Genomic DNA, 16936 nt, shown 5'->3' with positions numbered 1-16936 from the left:
TGAGTTTTTGTGTATGGCCGTATATAAATTATGGCAAATGCCCATCAGTAATCAGAATATTGGTGCCTACATTTCCAGAACCTATGATATATAAATTTAACTGTCTTTGGTGTTAGAGGTTTAGAAATGTAACCGCTAGTTTGAAGCATGAAAGTTTAAGCATCACCAATTTCCAGCTTTTTCTATTGGTTTAGTATTTTGTTTTATTTCTTTTTTCTTTTTTTTAAAAAGATAAGTTATTTGAGAGAGAGAAAGAGCGTGAGCACACAAGTGTCAGGGAGGGTCAGAGGGAGAGAAACTCAAATAGACTCCCCAGTGAGCAGGGATCCTGATGCAGGGCTCGATCCCACAACCCCAAGATCATGACCCGAGCCGAAATCACGAGTTGGACATTTAACCGACCAAGCCATCCAGGCACTCCTCTGTTGGTGGTTTAGTACTTTAATAATCTCTGAAGAAGAATTACAGCACTCACCCATGTTTAAATAAGGAAAACGTAAGGTTAAGAACAGAGGTGTTAACACAGACTGTACTGATTTGCTAACTTAATCTGTGATACTTAGAACCTATAGGAGGTTAGTATGTATGTCTTTTTCTATCTTCTGTATATGTTCGTTAGGGGGGTCAGTGAGTGTGGGGATAGATTTAGATGCCTCTTTGTCCTTCTGTTCTCAGAGGGCAACTAGCAAATGTTCCCTTTGTCGTATTTCTTATGTTTTTTTGTTTTTGTTTTTGTTTTTTTTCCTTTTAAGCTTGTAGGATATTAATGGCTAATGAGTATTCGTACTGCCTCTTCTTCGGGAAGTGGATCTCCTTAATGTAAATAAAAAACTCGATTCTCCCAGTGGCTTGGGATGACATGGGCACACGTGGGCTTGCCCTGAAAGACGGAAGGTTGAGATACCTCATCCGTGTCCACAGGTCTCTTGACTTTGTCTTTGCCTTTCAATCAGCATGCAGCCTGTCATTTTATCTGGAGCCCGTCTCTTCCCTCTTTTGTTTCTTCTTTGCCGAAGTCTTTGTTTCCCCTAGAAGGAGCACATAGCCAGTGATGATTTCCTGGAGCATTATTTAGAGTACACATTTCCAGACGGCACATTAAACATATTAAAATGTTCCACGTTCCAACAGTGCTCGTCATCGGCGTGTCTCTTACATCAGATGTGCTTCTCCTCCGAATCCGGTGACCTTTTCTGTTCTGCTTGATGTCTTTTTTTTTTTTTTAAAGATTTTATTTATTTGTTAGAGAGAGAGATACAGAGCGCAAGCACAGGCAGACAGAGTGGCAGGCTAGAGGCAGAGGGAGAAGCAGGCTCCCTGCCGAGCAAGGAGCCCGATGTGGGACTCGATCCCAGAACGCTGGGATCATGACCTGAGCCGAAGGCAGCTGCTTAACCAACTGAGCCACCCAGGCGTCCCTGCTTGATGTCTTAATAACTTTTCCTTGATGGCTCCCTCCTTGCATTTAGTAGTTCAGGTCCTCTCACCACACAGGTTTACTCTGTAAATATCCCGATTGCCACTGTGTCAGGGAGACCCAGAAAGCAGTCCACAGTCAGTATAGCGTAGGCGAATGAATGAGCAGTTCTTGGGGACTTTGCTTGGAAGGAAGAAAGATACTCAAATGAGAGCAGTTAAAATAGAGGCTGTAGCTCTTACTGCTGAGCCACATTATATAACAGCGCCTTTTATGACAGGATCCTATTTAGAGGCTGGGGCTTGGGTTGAAAATGGAAAGAGTTAGGTTGGTCAAGCGTTGTTTTGGGGAACTCAGCATGGGGAAGCTTGGTCTTTGGGCAGACTCTTCAGCATCCAGATGTATGAGGAGAGGACAGCTTGTGTAGGTGTTGAAAGAAAACGGTCACCGCAGACTGCTGTCCATGTTCCGTCCACCACTCACACTTACGAATGCCTCAGGTGTCCGGATGCTGTCATCTCCTTTTCTTCGAGATTGGGATTGAAAGGAGGAGCAAGAGGGCAGGATTTACAACTGAACTTGGACTGAGTAATATATTTGTTCCTTTCAGTAAGTGTTTGTCGAATGTCTCCTGGCAACACAGAGATGAATTAGACCCTGTTCTTGCCCTGAAGGAATGAGCAATCAGGTTGGGGAGCAAAGCGTGGTCCACCAAAATAGAATGGTCTGCATATATTTACACACATGTAGGACCACAGGAGAAGTGCTTGGATTGCAGAAGATTCCCTTGCCCTGGGAGCACTGAGGAGGGGTGGGATCAGGGAGTGCACGAGGCAGGCAGGAAAACAGACGGAGCTAGGAGAACTCAATTGAAGTGAAGTCTAGGACTGTTACTCAGCTTTGCACATCCTGTCGTCTCTTTCTGTTCCATGTGGGGACACAGCTCTGTAGGGCTGGTGTACTCCATGGAGAGCTTATGTCAGTGGGACCCAAGCCAACCATATCTGCACATTCTGCCATCTCTTCTCTGCAGCTGTGGCTAGTCCGTGTCTTTGTTACTGACACTTTTTGGTCCTCTGATGCATCCAGTATGGCTGTCCACTTCTTGCTGTCTGTTCCTCAGCATTAGTGATCCCACAGTGATGCTGACCGTGAGCACCAACCCCCTCCCCAGCCCTGAGCTACTTTCCAGAAGCACAGGCAGGCCCCCTGCTTCTGAGGGCCTGCTTTAAAAAGGTGTGAGTTTTATCCAGGTCTGTAGTCTGATTTTTACGGTCCTGTCTTCCGTCTGCCAATTCGGCTCACTACAAAGGCTTCTGGAAAGTCATAGCCTCTGTATAATCTCGGTCTCGTAAAGGAAAATGTTGATGCCGTATTATCAGAGGGTGTTGTTATATGTGGCACCCACAATAATTACCCCATACGACATGTAATTATGACAGCTCTGAGCTGTCTGGGTTGAGAGACACTTCAGAATTTAATTAGCCAAAGCCAGTAATAACAAGAGTCAAACTGCAGTCTGTAGCCTTCAAGTGGTAGAAATGGAGCCGCCTTCAAAAAAGGAGAGGATTAAGGAAAAACACCGGCGTGGCAAAGTTGCACTGCCAGAGAATGGCAGTTTGAAACTCTGCAGTGGTTCTGACATCGTGCTTGTTTTCAGCTTACTGTAGTGTTCGGCTGTTGCCCTGTAAACTCAGTAACAGGAACTGTGTCTCCTCTTCATGCGATGCCTGGCATTGGAGGTAGCATCCAGTCGGTCCTTCGGAATGGTTGATGGATGAATGAAATGAACAAATCTAATTCTTCCGAACCAAGGCTCGAAAGCTGACCATTGGTTGTATTTGTCAGATGGGCCCTCTCCTCCTCCCCACTCTTTATAATTGATGTAATTAGTAAAAAACAATAATTAGGTGCCAGAACTTAAAAACTGGAAGATTTACATAAAATTCTGGATCTTTCTATGATAACATTGGACTGGTCTTCCCACTTGGCAGATAGTGGCAGCTGCCTGCTCCAGCTGGGGACTGTCCTCAGTCCCCACTCTGTCCCCTTCACTCCGTTTCTGCATTGCCTGCTGTCTGTGCCTGTCCGAGGTTGGAACCTGGAAATTAACATTTTTTGCCTTTGAGATTGCATTGTGTGCTTCAAATCTGTGTTTCAAATAGAGCAAAAGTGCTTGATTTTTCAGGCACAGTTGTTTGTGTGTCATACTTAGGAAGTGATTTTAAGCCTCTTAGTTTTTTTATTTTTTAAGATTTTATTTATTTATTTGACAGACCGAGATCATAAGCAGGCAGAGAGGCAGGCAGATAGAGAGGAGAGAGCAGGCTCCCCACTGAGCAGAGAGCCCGATTGATGTGGGGCTCAATCCCAGGACCCTGGGATCATGACCTGAGCCGAAGGCAGAGGCTTTAACTCACTGAGCCACCCAGGCTCCCCAAGCCTCTTAGTTTTTTTTCCTCATGACTTGTGAAATGAACTGGCATGGGGTCTGGTTCATCTGGCTTAGTGGGAGGGTTTCAGTTACACGTCTTACAAGTTAGGACCCATGCGTTGTCTTTTTTTGGCCTCTCCTTTTTAGTGAGCAGAGTCTGAGCCCCCGATCAGTGCTACACTGAGCACTCAGTAAGCAGAAGGAATGAGAGGTTGCCTTGTTTTACTGTTTACAGACTAGTTAGGGACAGTAAACACAGATGCAAGCTATAGGCATTCCAAGGGCAGCGATGAAAATACTTGTGTTTATCATCTTGTTTCAGAGGCTCCAAGAATTGAGACTTCTTTGAGTGCTTATTGAAATAGAATTTTTTAAAAAGCAGACTCTTCTGGTATTACCTCGAAGAGGCATTCTGTACCATTTCTGTGTTAACTTTCTCTTTGGATAAGGTTAAATATGTTGGCTTTCTGGCCTCTCATGTCTGTTTCCTTTTGGTAATGTGTACTTGTCATGTTCAATGTGATTCGACAGCCATGGCTGTATCTCATAGTGTGGTAAAAATAATACATAGATACACGGAGGAAGAAGAGATGGAATAGTTCTCCATCTACATGTGTTAAGACATATGTTTGCATATAACTGTTTTTATGTTGGCAGACTTTTCTTTTCTTTTCTTCAAATGATTGATTTTAAAAATAGGATCATATAGAAATGATATATGTTCCGTTCCAAACAAGACAATAGTGAGCAAGCAGCATAAAATTAGTACTGTGAATCTTTAAGTTCCAAAGCCCTATGTGAAAAATGAACCGCAGGCGGAGGAGCCAGCTGCTGAAGCCACACAGTATTATGTGGAGATAATTCCGGGTTTAGCTGCCTTCAGACTGCATTTATTTCCCCATTTAAATTGGGATTGGTCAGAACCAGGTGCCTCTTAGTAATTTTTCAGCTACCCCTACCTTTAGAATAAATTGAAGCTAAGCTATAGTGGGCCTTCAGAAAAAAAAAGAAGAAGTCACATGTGTGCCCCTTTAGTGTTCGTTCTGACGTCGAGATCGGTGTTGCCTCTCAGCCCTGGGCCTTTTTCCTTACTAGGATACCATCAGATCAGATCAGATCATTGCTGAGAGGGACTGTGTTTTATGGGCAGCAGGTGTGTTTAGCATGATCATTAATTAGAATATTTGGCCCTGCCTCTCCTAGATTCACTCTTTATTGCTTATTCCTTACTCCTTGGGGTAGAGTAGGTGTGCATTTATTTGGATAAAATGGACAGCTTGCATTTAGAAAATTACCTCGCTGGGGATTTCTGCTTTGCAAATAACTGGGCAGTTAGCATGGAACTGGAGCAGACTGGTCTAGCTTTGGGGGCAGGTCAGCTAGAAAGTCATCAAAGTTCCATTCCTATTATTTCCAAGAAATGGAAATTAAATCATGTGAGCCAAATCTGAGATTTCGAGAGAAAGGGCTTGTGCTTGTTACCCGTTTATGTTACATGACTTAATTTTTAAGAGGTGTTGTTAAAATGTCTATATGTTTTTTAAGTAGTTTAAAAAAAATGCATCACTGACTGAAACGTATTATTACTTCAGATAGAAGTTTCTTCGGTCTTTGTATTGGATTGTTTAATTCATGTGATAAGGAAACCTTGACACCTTGAAGCGTGTGCTTCAGTTGGTGATGTGGTTTGGTAGCTGAATTGGCCAGAGTCTTGCACCTCATACATCTTTTCTGACTTTGCCATTTTTAATTTTTGTTTTGTATTGTCAGAATGGGTCTGTTTCATACCTGTCTTCTCATTGCCTTGCGAAAAGTCCATATAAAAAGCATCCTGAAAAAAAAGTCTATTTATAATTGGGTGATTTTAGTCATGATGGAAAATAAAAGTAATATATAAAACAGGAATATAATATGAATTACGAAGGAATAGCATCCATATTTTTTTTTAGAGGTTGTGATGGGAAATCAGACCTTGGGCTTACATGCACTTTGTGAATAGTACCTGTTTTAAAGACTGGGGTGGTCCATGGAGGGTGCCTTTGGGTGATAGAGGACATTATCCTTTTAAGAGTCTCCATTTTCTTGTTTATCAGGTGGTTTTCTGAGGGTCAGGCGCTGAAGAGTTTTCCCATTTTTTTATCGATGTCCCTTGCACATCATGTTTCTTCAAGGGGCCTTGGAACTTTAAAGAGCCTCCCTTAAGGAGACTTGAAGATAGGCCTCACACCAGGTGTGTGCTGTTTCTTCGGAGGGAGGCAGCGGCTCATTTCCTAACCCTTATTCTAACATCAAGGATAAAAAATTCTGTAAGGTTTGCCTCTTCCAGAGATTTCAGGGTCGTAACAAAGTAGAAGATTCATTAAAGGTCAGATGTTTGACATTGAAAGAATTCCAAGTGTTTGAGTTTTTGGCATTTACCACAGACCTAAATGTTACTCTGTAAGCTTGCTGATCGCCAGAAGGCTTTTGGTCTCCGCTTTTAGTTGAGTGGTTATTTGTGGGCAGTAAGTTGAGTTGGTGGAAAGAATGGCTTTTATTTGATATTTTGATTTCTTTGTTCCCTCTGTGGTGGAGGGAGTGAATAATAACTGTTTGAGGGCTTATGAGGTGTTGGGAATGGTGCTAAGCACTTATATACATCATTTCATCCAGTAATCATACACCCCATAAGGTGGTGATCATTTTTACAGACGGAACCGGAGGTGAGAAGGGTTAAGTACTTCCAGCTGGCAAATCACAGGACTGGGATTTGAGTCCATTTAGAACCTTCCCAGAAGGGTAGGGTTGCTTGGGTTGGGCATGGCTCATTGTCTCGTTCAGGTAAAACAGTTGGGAGAGATTTTGGGGACTGGGTTTTGCCAGATAGTAAATTATGAAAGTTCATTGCGAAGACTCTTCCTGTTCTGCGATCTTCGCATTGGTTCTGGAAGGTGATAGTCATCATTTTGGATCTGCAGCTTCTGAAAATTGCCAACCAGGTGCTCGTGCTGGTGGTGCTGGTTGTGGTGGTATCTGAGGTTTGGAGGCAAGAGTTGAGTTGGAAGGAGGAGTTGGGAGTGAGGTCTTCTGAGGTCTGGTTCACTAGAGCTCCTCCCATTCCGTAGGCCCACGGTTCTTTCCCGGAGATTAGCTGCAGGGGGAGTGGTTCCCGCTGGGGTCAGCCGCTTTGGACCCAGACAGAGTAGCCTGGGTTCCCTGTCCCCTGGAGCTAGGAGATGACCTTTTGGTCAGCCTTCCTTTCCTCCCAAACCCCGCCTTTCATTTTCATTCAAAAATTACATCACCCCAGAGGCACAGTTTTTGTGTCTGAAGAAATCTAAAAACTTATTGTAAGACTTGAACCTATTAGCTTGTTTGTTTTTCATGCTGAATTTATAATTATGTCTTTTAAGTAATGCCAGAATGACAAGAAAAAAACACCCTAAGTTTATCCTTAAAAGAGAAAGAAAATGGCCACTTGGCTATGGGAGCATTTCTTAAATCTCTCACCTCTGCTAGCTTCTTCTTGGGGTTGGGGGGGGGGAAATACAGAGTTAAGTGGCCTGCAGGGTTTGTACCCTGAGCCATGATACCGCACCCATTCGCTAGCCAGTTCCTCTTTTCTTTGTTTGAGATTGATGAAGGGCTGTTTGGACTTTGTCTCTCCTCAAGATGTTAATTATATGTTTCAAAATCATGTGTTCTGTTAAAAATCACTTACGCATAGCCTTGGAAAGAGAACTGGAGGCCGGGAGTTGCTTCAGGGGTGCAGAATATTGTTTTGGAGGCCTTGGGAAATAAATCTTAAGAGTTAGTTCATTTACCACCAAGACATATTTAGTCAGTGTATATAAACAAAAGAAGTCACACTGTGCCTGGACATTATTTGTCCCAGATGGAGTTTAAACTTGGCTCATTATACTGCACTGATGTCATGGCGCATAAACGGGCCTGCGGATTAGAGCCGTGCAGAGTCGCTGTGCGCTTGTGTGTGCCGTGGGCAGCTGAGGAGGAGGGGAGGGGCTGGCCGGAAAATCTTTGTCACATTTTTCCTTCGTTGTCTGCAGAGACGAGTGTGTCAGTCTTGAATTTGGACTCGGTGCAAAATGAGAGAAGAATTGGAATAATCTGTTCATTTGTACAAATCGGTATGTGTGTGCGCCCAGGAATCTCATCATCTGGGGCCTGAGAGTACAGATGCGCGCCGAGCTTTCCAGCAGTTGCTTACAGAGCTCTGGTACCAAGATCTAGAAAGGAAAATCTGAAAGCATTACATTTTTGAAGAGCGTTTTTCAGTCTGTTGCTCTTGAAACGTCAGATCTGGACAGTTTCTCTAAACTTTTAAATGGTCTTAAAGTATCCAGCTGTATAATTCTGTTTTCCTGGAATGTATGGGGGATAACCTCCCAAGCTCCTTGCTTAAGTGTTTAAAAAAGGCAAATGCCTGATGCTTCTTAGAGAATCTGGCCAAGTTTAATTCTTGCTCTGTGCTTTGAGAAGGCAGCTGATGGATCAACAAAGGGTCTTCTGGAGTTCTGAGCAGTTGGTAGGAAATTTCCACATACTGTGGTATTATTTTATTACTTTCTCTTGCTGACTTCCATTAGGATAATCTTAATTAGACGCGTTTCTAAGTAATTCAAACCATTTTGTAGATGTAAAGGGCTTGGATTTCAGAACTTTCGTGAATGGATTCCAAAGTCACTCCGGTTGCCTGAATCCAGGGAAGCCGAACAGACACTGGGATGCAAATGAGTTGGGAGGTGAGCTTTTAAGGAAAGCCAGAATGTTTCACAAACTGAAATCTGGTCAGAGGTGAGAATTGGCTGTGTGGTTTTGTTGGGTGGTGGTGGTGGTGGTGTTTTGGAGAAGATAAAATGCAGATTCCATAAAAAGCAGCAACAACTCTTTCTTTAGAGGCCACATTTTTTCTTAGAGATTGGTCACTGGTCCTTACCAGCACCGAAGGTTCTTGATTATGGAGGTGCAGTAACATTTCCCAGACCCTAGCATATGACCTATTTGTATTCACTTCTGATTGGATGTTAGTGTTCATATGCTAGCAAGCAATAGTAGCGTTAATTTCAAGCAATTGAAAAAGTATAGTAATAGAGAAAAGTCAGCTCTAGAATAGTGAATGATTAAATAGTGGGACCTGGTTTCCTGTCAGTTATAAGGATGAGAACATTTCTTCATAGATATATTATTTCTTGATTATTTCTTTGGGGAGGGAAGAACAGTATAAAATGAATGACATGGCCAATGTTGAAACCGGTCTAAGAAATATTAGAATATTGGGAATATAGGCAGTTGAATGTTTCTTCCCTGATCTGGGCTTGAGATTCTGATAATAGAGATTCTGATAAATTCAGTGCATAGCTTACCAGAGGGGCGCGACAGGAAGTAGCACATCGTCCTGAATGGGATTACACTTCTCAGCCAATCGAAAGTAGACAGGAGGAGGCTGGACCTGAATGGTGGGAGACTGTCATGTGCCATGCACATGCGGGGTGGGCCTGGCTATGTGGAAAGTAGCCTGAACTGCACCTTCCCTGTTAGTGTGGCCAGAGCCCAGCCTATGGACGTGGGGTGCGTTGATGGAATTGAGGGGGAGAAGGGGGTTGTGTCTTAACCTGGTAGACATTTTTCACAAGGATTAACCCTGAAGTGGTGTTGACAAGACCCAAATTTTATTTCCAGTGAGCCTAATTGTCAACTAAAGGAAGAAGAGTTCTAGTGTTGGCCCTGAGAGCTATGAGCAGAATGTATTTAATACAATTAAAATTATTTAAGTAAACGTGTTGCTTCAAATGCACCAAGGGTATTTGGTGGCTGTTACTTTAGCCGGGGAAACTATACTTAAGCTTGCATAGAATTTTGGTCTTTTATATTCTTGGTTTTTATCTTGGAAGTCCTGTAGTTGAAATCTTAGACTCTGGCATTTGTGGCTCTCTTAAAAGAGGCTTTTAACCTAGTTTTGGCCATCTATATTACATTTCGCATTTTTTCCATTTAAGTTAAGGCTATATTTTTATTCTTAAACAGCAGCCCTTTTTGTAATAGAATCTCTTTATTCAGGGCAGTGTACAATTAGAGTAGAAATGTATGATTTCTTACAAGCTGCCATTGTATTCTCTTTATAGCCCTTAGCACTATCTATAAATGTTTTCTTTCTTTTTAAACTCTACCCCCTCTCTACCCCTCTTCATCCTGCCCAAGTTCTGTTTGTCAGCCTGAGGTGAGCAGAACTTTGTATTGTCCAAGGCTCTATTCCCAGTGCCTGGAGGAATGCCTGACCCATTCTTGTCACTCTTGATATTGGCTAAATTAATAGAGATATCATAGTCATTCTTCTGAGGACTCTCATGAAATGGGCTTTTGGAACTCTTCTGAATGTATAGAGTTTCAGCAGGCACTGGCATAATTTCAGTGCATAAAAATGTCCTCACTGGTTTATCTGATTTCTTTTCCCTTGGTTACTTATTAATCCATTCCTATCTTTTTGTTAATCATAGCTGGCTTTGGGAAGCGCAGCAGCTATAGCTGCCATTGTCCCAGGAGTCCTCTTTTACTTTTCTTATGCCCACTGTTGGGGCATGAGAAGTGGCATCTGGTGATTGTGATAGCCCGTGATTCACTCCGTGGTCCGTCTTAGGAATCCAGGGGAGTTCAAGGACGTGATAAGGACTTGATGAGAATAAACCTGACTCAGTATAAAAGCCATTGTTGTTAGTTGAGGTTTCCCTTACCACCCAACTGTCATATTGGGAGTTATGGGCCCTGGCATAGGGAGTGGGCTTGGGTTTCCCAGAACACATCTCGTCCTTAGAGCCCGTCTTGGAGACCTGCCCTTGACCCGGTGAAGTGAGTTGTTCTCTCCTTGTAACTGTTTATTAAAGTATGTTCACATGGGACGCCTGGGTGGCGCAGTTGGTTAAGCAGCTGCCTTCGGCTCAGGTCATGATCCCAGCGTCTTGGGATCGAGTCCCACATCGGGCTCCTTGCTCCGCAGGGAGCCTGCTTCTCCCTCTGACTCTGCCTTCCACTCTGTCTGCCTATGCTCGCTCTCGCTCGCTCTCTCTTTCTGACAAATAAATAAATAAAATCTTTAAAAAAAAAAAAAAAGTATGTTCACAAAGAATTGATTTTGTGAAGCCCGTGCCTATCAGAGAGGCTATTTGTATAATAGAAGAGCCTGCATTTTGGTCAGGTGGGGCTGGATTCCAGGGCTAACTCAGTCGTTTTGTAGTTTTCGAGTCACTTACCCTCTTTTTAAGCCTCAGTTCCCCATCTATATAATCTGGTTAATAATACCTACCTGGCAGACCACAGGGGTTTAACAGTAGCTGTGTAGAAATCCTTGTAGAAAAAGAGCTGTTAAAAGGAGTTGATAAAGTAGCCCACATCATTCTGAGCTAATTTTAGAGATAAGTAATAGTCCGTTGAGGGCGACAACTTTTGAACCTTCCATTCTTTGAAGACATCAAGAGTACTAAAAATTTGGAAGCATTGGTATCTTCTCGCTCCTTGCTTTAAACTGAACAGGTCTGGGGGTGTCTGGCTGTCTCAGTTGGTGGGGGGGGGGGGGGGGACTCTTGATCTCAGGGTTGTGAGTTCCAGCCTCACGTTAGGTGTTAAAATCTTTAGAAAAGAAGAAAATAAACTTAACGAGTCCTAAAGCCCAGGAAGAAACAAAACAAGACTGTTTTGTCCTACCAGTGTTAGAGACTGAGCAACAGCTTCAGTACCATGTGTGTCCCTGTGCCTTGACCCAGTGAGTAAGTACTTCTTCGGGCTTCCTGGTCTTGTGTGTGTTTTTCCTGCCAGCTTTGGAGTCAGGCTTCACTAGGACAGGTGAGCGGATAAGACAATCAGTACTTTCTCATCATCTTCTAGTACCTTTCTATTTTACCTGTCATATTTTAATTTTGGTGTATTATCACCACCAGATAATTACTGGTTATTTGCAGCCCATCTTCTCCCTTTTCCTGATTTGGAGCAAGGGAGGGAACTCAGAAAACATATGATGCTCACTTTTCAGTTTGCTGGAGACCAGCTTTGGACTCTAGTCCAGGCACCAGGTTCTCAAAGTTGTGTATTGATGGATAGTTTGGGCCTTCCAGGGCCTGGGTGGAGCTAGTCAGGATTTTTGTGGAGTTTGGGAATCTGGAGTGTGTGTGTGTGTGTGTGTGTGTGTGTGTGTCTACACGCGCGCGCGTATCCAGAAACAAAGTGCAGTTATTCCTCTCATAATCAGTTCTCAAAGTTGTGTATTGATGAATGGTTTGGGCCTTCTAGAGCCTGGGTGGAGCTAGGCAGGATTTCTGTGGAGTTTGGGAATCTGGAGTGTGTGTATATGTGTGTGTGTGTGTGTGTATCCAGAAAAAAAGTGTAGTTGTTCCTCTCATATAATCAGAAGTCCCTTTTTAAGAGTTACTAGATATTCTTGGGGCACTTGGGTGGCTCAGTCATTAAGTGTCTTCCTTCGGCTCTAGGTCATGATCCCAGCATCATGGGATTAAGCCCGAGTCACCTTTATGGGGGAGCCTGCTTCTCCCTCTCCATCTCCCTCTGCCCCCCCTCCCCCCTCCCCCCGCCCGCCCCGCCCCACGCTTGCTCTCTCTCTCTCTCTCTCTCTCTCAAATAAATAAATAAAATCTTCAAAAAGAAGTTACTACCTATTCTTGACAGAATCCTTTCTTTGGGGGAACTCTTCTGCAGCTTTTAGGTTGTATCATTATTTCCCCCTAAAGATACCTGTTGGGTAATCATACATGCTGACTACAAGTGAGAAGTGTTCATTTATATATAACATAGTTAAGAGTAAGACAAACCTCACAGAGTGTGGCAAGTGGAAGAAGCTTCTGGAATGGAACAGGGTCCCCTCTCCTGGCACGGTTTGTATCTTGAGTGTCTGGCTATTGGATTTTACTTACAGGAAAACTGCAAATGTAACATTCTATCTTTGGTTGGTCAGTACTGTCCTCCCAGCAGAAGCTTCTGTGATGGTCTCATAAGGGGCAGGGGCTGCTTTGGTCAGGGGGCTGGGAATCTTTTTGAGATGTAAATTAGGAATTTGCCTCCAGGAATGATCTTGGATACCATTGATCTGGTTAATCAGCCACCCACAATTTAAATTGCAGTAGTAGCTTTCCTTTTCCTCCTCTACTGGGTAACTGTGTTGGATTTATACCTTTAAGGAAAGATCTATTGACACCTGTTTTGGTAGTCTTGTTTGGCAGAGCTTTCTAACGATGCTGTTTAAGCTTTTTGTTAAATGATATCAATTCTACTACTTGTTTTATTAAGATTTTGGAAGAATGGGTACTTACTTGTCATTAATTTTTGACAAACTTGCCTCTGATTGATTATTTTGGGCTACTTGGTTCATGTAGCTGGAACGGATGTGAAACTGACCTGATGAAGCAAGCGTAGCCTGAATATGCTTTTATGATTTGATTAACACGGTTCTATTTTAGTTTCTCTAGAGGAGAAGAATCTATCAGGGGTTAAAATCTTTTTTCCTCTGACGAGACACAGAATGCGGCTTGAATTGTTTTAATACTGACTTTGGAAATGCAGGAAATGCTTAGTGAGTGGACAAAAAAAATGAGGTTTGGACAGTGATAGGATGTTTTACATTCTGCATTTGTGAGAACTTGTAACAGTTATGTCTGCCTTGTGGCCAGAGAGAGAAAGGAGGGAGGGAGACAGTAGGGGCAGAGAGGGCAAGAGAGAGAGAGAGGGGCAGGCTGCTGTCATAGGAAAGGTTAAACACCAGGGAGCCTGCCAGGGCGTGACTCATGTGCCTCAGGGCTGGGTGATGGAAGGCACACTTCTGCCCTCTCATTCATGTCTGTTGTCAGGGATGAGATCCCTGGACTGGTGTGTGTCAAAACTTTATTTTTTATCTCTCCCTTATTGACAGTGAAAACAACAAGGTGGTCAGTGGACCTCAGTGTAATAAAATGCTTTCTTTTAAAATGATTCGGTGCCAGGATGAATGCGGGTTGCTCAAATAATGACTTTTGCTCTTACTAAGAAAAATTGATATTGGGACGCAGGAGATTTGCCTGGTTTCTGAGGTAACTTGGCAGATTATAATCTGGTTGCCATAGCAACCCAGCAGCTGGGAAAATTACAGGAACGAAACATTTGAAGAGAGGTATTTTAGTAGGATGCATAAAAGCTCTTTACCTATCACCTTTCCCCCTGAAGAAGCAGGGTGGGGGTCAGGAATCGGCCTCCATAAGCAGAGAGGGGTTATCATAAATGGCTTTTGCAGGCTTTGAATGGTGGCCTGGTGTCAGGGACTGCTAAGGAACCATTACAGACACTTTTCATGTCATGTGAGGAGCAGGTAATGTGACAGAATGTGGAGCGTATCCCAGTTCAGAAATCCCTTTTCCTGCCTGGGACTTTCCATAATACTGGTGAATTGTACTTTCAGGACCTGCATTCAGGACACATTGTCTGACAATTATGAGAGCGGTGGAGGACAGAGTACATGAATTTGGGATTGTCACAGAGTATCTGGGGCATAGTCTTGGTGTCCTTTGATTTTTTTTTTTTTTCCTAACTAATTAATTCTACAGGCCTGTATTATAGGTCTTACCCCTAGAGGTTTGAACACAAGAACTGATTTCTGCTCTATTACAGTAATGTTGGAATTGGTCTAAGGACTTTTAAAAAGACATGGATAATTTTCTTTATTGGAGTGTTTTTTAAAAATTCTGTTATAGTCGAGTTATGTTCTATGTCTATGTACGAATAAAATTAAATTGAAACTATTTTCATGTTAGGAATGCCTTTAAAAGCTCAGTTTCAAGAAAGCAATTGAAATGTTTTAATCACTCTGTAGAGATCTGAAGGGATTTCCTTTTGAGTTCTTAAAATGGCACAGTGTGTTTACATTGGTGAGAATTTGAATACTTAAGACTGAAAGATTATTGACACAGTTACTGTACAGGAAAAATAAATTGCCTTGAAACCACCGTTATAATTCAAGGTAATGAGAAGCACCAGGGAGAAGCTGGGACTGCTTTTTCCTGAATGATCCTGTTTTCTCCAGTTAATGCATTTCCTGATTTAAATAATTCTAATATCCTAACAGTGTCTCCTGTGGTGAATTATTAGAAGAAACAAAATACATGGATATTAAAGGTTTAGGTTTTAAAGATGAAATGGCTCTGATCTCAAACACATTTACGGAACAAAAATTTAGGTACATGCAGTAAATAATGTTGACTTAAAAAAAAAAAGTTGACTTTTTAAATTGAATATTATGAAAGCTCAATTTCTAAGTTAAAATATTGTTTGTACTGGTTTTCTTTGTGTTTTTATGACTTTGATTATTCATTCAGTAGAAATAGTTATCAAGTGCTTATTCTGGGCCGGGTACAGTTTTGAGCCCTTAAGTCCTTACGGAGTCAATATTAAAGAAGCAAAGACAGACCCTAGAATAATTGCGGAGCTCTCTGGAGTTGTCAGTTCTAGGAAGGGGATGTACAGATGGATAGATGTGTGTGAGGGCACACACACCTGTGTTACGACACACGGTGGGAGGCCTGTCCTGTCCTGAAAAGCTGATGCCGCTTCTTAGGCTGACAGGAATGAATAGGCGTGAGTCACTGGTCAGGGAAGGAGTAAGGTGGGTGACAGGCAGAGATGAAGAAGGACAGGGAACGGTACGCCTGATGGTTTCGACGCAGGGAGGGACAAGGCTTGCTCCGAGAACCCTGAGATGAATGTGACACTGACCTCTGTCCAGTTTCCAGAAATGGACAGTCATTATTTTTGTAGTGTCAACCTTGCCCATGGTGTGATATTTCACCTCAGTTTTTTTTTTTTTAAGATTTTATTTATTTATTTGACAGAGAGAAATCACAAGTAGATGGAGAGGCAGGCAGAGAGAGAGAGGGAAGCAGGCTCCCTGCTGAGCAGAGAGCCCGATGCAGGACTCGATCCCAGGACCTAAGCTGAAGGCAGCGACTTAACCCACTGAGCCACCCAGGCGCCCTCACCTCAGTTTTTAAGCTTAGATTATGTCCTTTGATTTGTATTTAGATTTAAATCCAGTGATTTTTTTTTTTTTCCTTTTGTTACTTAAAGAACTAGATAGATGAGATCTAAAACTGAGGCTCTTGGAAGAACATACTTTGCCATTGCTCTGCATGGTCTAGCCTTGAAAGTTGCCTACTTAGATTAAATATTAGGGGCGCCTGGGTGGTTCAATCATTTGAGTGTCTGACTCTTGGTTTTTGGCTCAGGTCCTGATCTCAGGGCTTGGGGATTGAGCCCCCCGTGGAGCTCTTCGCTTCAGCAGGGGAGTCTGCTTAAAGGGTCCCTCCCTCTGCCACTCTCCCACTCTTGGGTGCTCTGGTGTGTGCACTCTCTCTCTCTCAAATAAGTAAATAAACTTTTTAAAATAAATATTAATGTTCACTGACATTTAGATAACAGATTAAAAAATTTGAGTGAGACCTATTCATAATATTATTATTCATTTATTTTATAGTGTTTATTACTAATTCCAGAACTTATACAGATACTTTATTTTCTGAACATTTTTCTTACAAATTGCCGCCTTTATTACACAGTGGACTCCTACAACCCGAGTCAGTAATGGACACTTAGGAAGAATGTGTGCCGCAGTGTTTGCCCAGAGCCACGTTTCTCTGTGTCTTTTTTCCCTTATAAGCATAGTATCTGGTCTCGTTTCTTCTTGATTTTTCATTTCTAAATTAGTGAAAGAAAAAAAGGAATTGTGTGAGAGTAAAAAAAAGTTGAGCATTTTAGGTACGTAACATCATAACCAACGCAGGAGAATTCACTTAGCTAAATTCAAGTGGCTATACTGACCCCCTTCAACTCTGAACCAGGTCTAAGACCTATCCTAAGTTTTGTGTTGATACAGGGTTCTGTGCCACAAACGTCCTGTCTAGGTCATAAATTCAGGTAATAAAACTGTGGAAGAGAAGCCCCAGATGCTCTAGTGTTAAATTGAAATTAATGTGTTATTTTGCAGGTCATTCTCGTTCAAGTTAATCCAGGTGAGACTTTCACAATAAGAGCAGAGGATGGAACACTTCAGTGCATTCAAGGTA

The 16936-nt window shown here is 42.5% G+C and overlaps 1 protein-coding gene across 2 annotated transcripts in view; it reads left to right on the top strand.

Moving 5' to 3' along the window:
• The window catches only part of FNDC3B (fibronectin type III domain containing 3B), a 339705-nt gene that overhangs the window by 80047 nt on the left and 242722 nt on the right, over nt 1-16936 (top strand). For both annotated transcript variants that reach the window (XM_032341218.1, XM_032341222.1), the window contains exon 3: nt 16858-16933. In XM_032341218.1, the coding sequence (XP_032197109.1) occupies nt 16858-16933 (76 nt within the window). The remainder of the gene's footprint in view (nt 1-16857; nt 16934-16936) is intronic.

Source organism: Mustela erminea, chromosome 1, assembly GCF_009829155.1.
Source record: "Mustela erminea isolate mMusErm1 chromosome 1, mMusErm1.Pri, whole genome shotgun sequence".
NCBI classification, from domain to species: domain Eukaryota; kingdom Metazoa; phylum Chordata; class Mammalia; order Carnivora; family Mustelidae; genus Mustela; species Mustela erminea.
The sequence above is the reverse complement of the archived record's forward strand: the minus strand, read 5'-3'. Positions and strand labels throughout refer to the sequence as shown.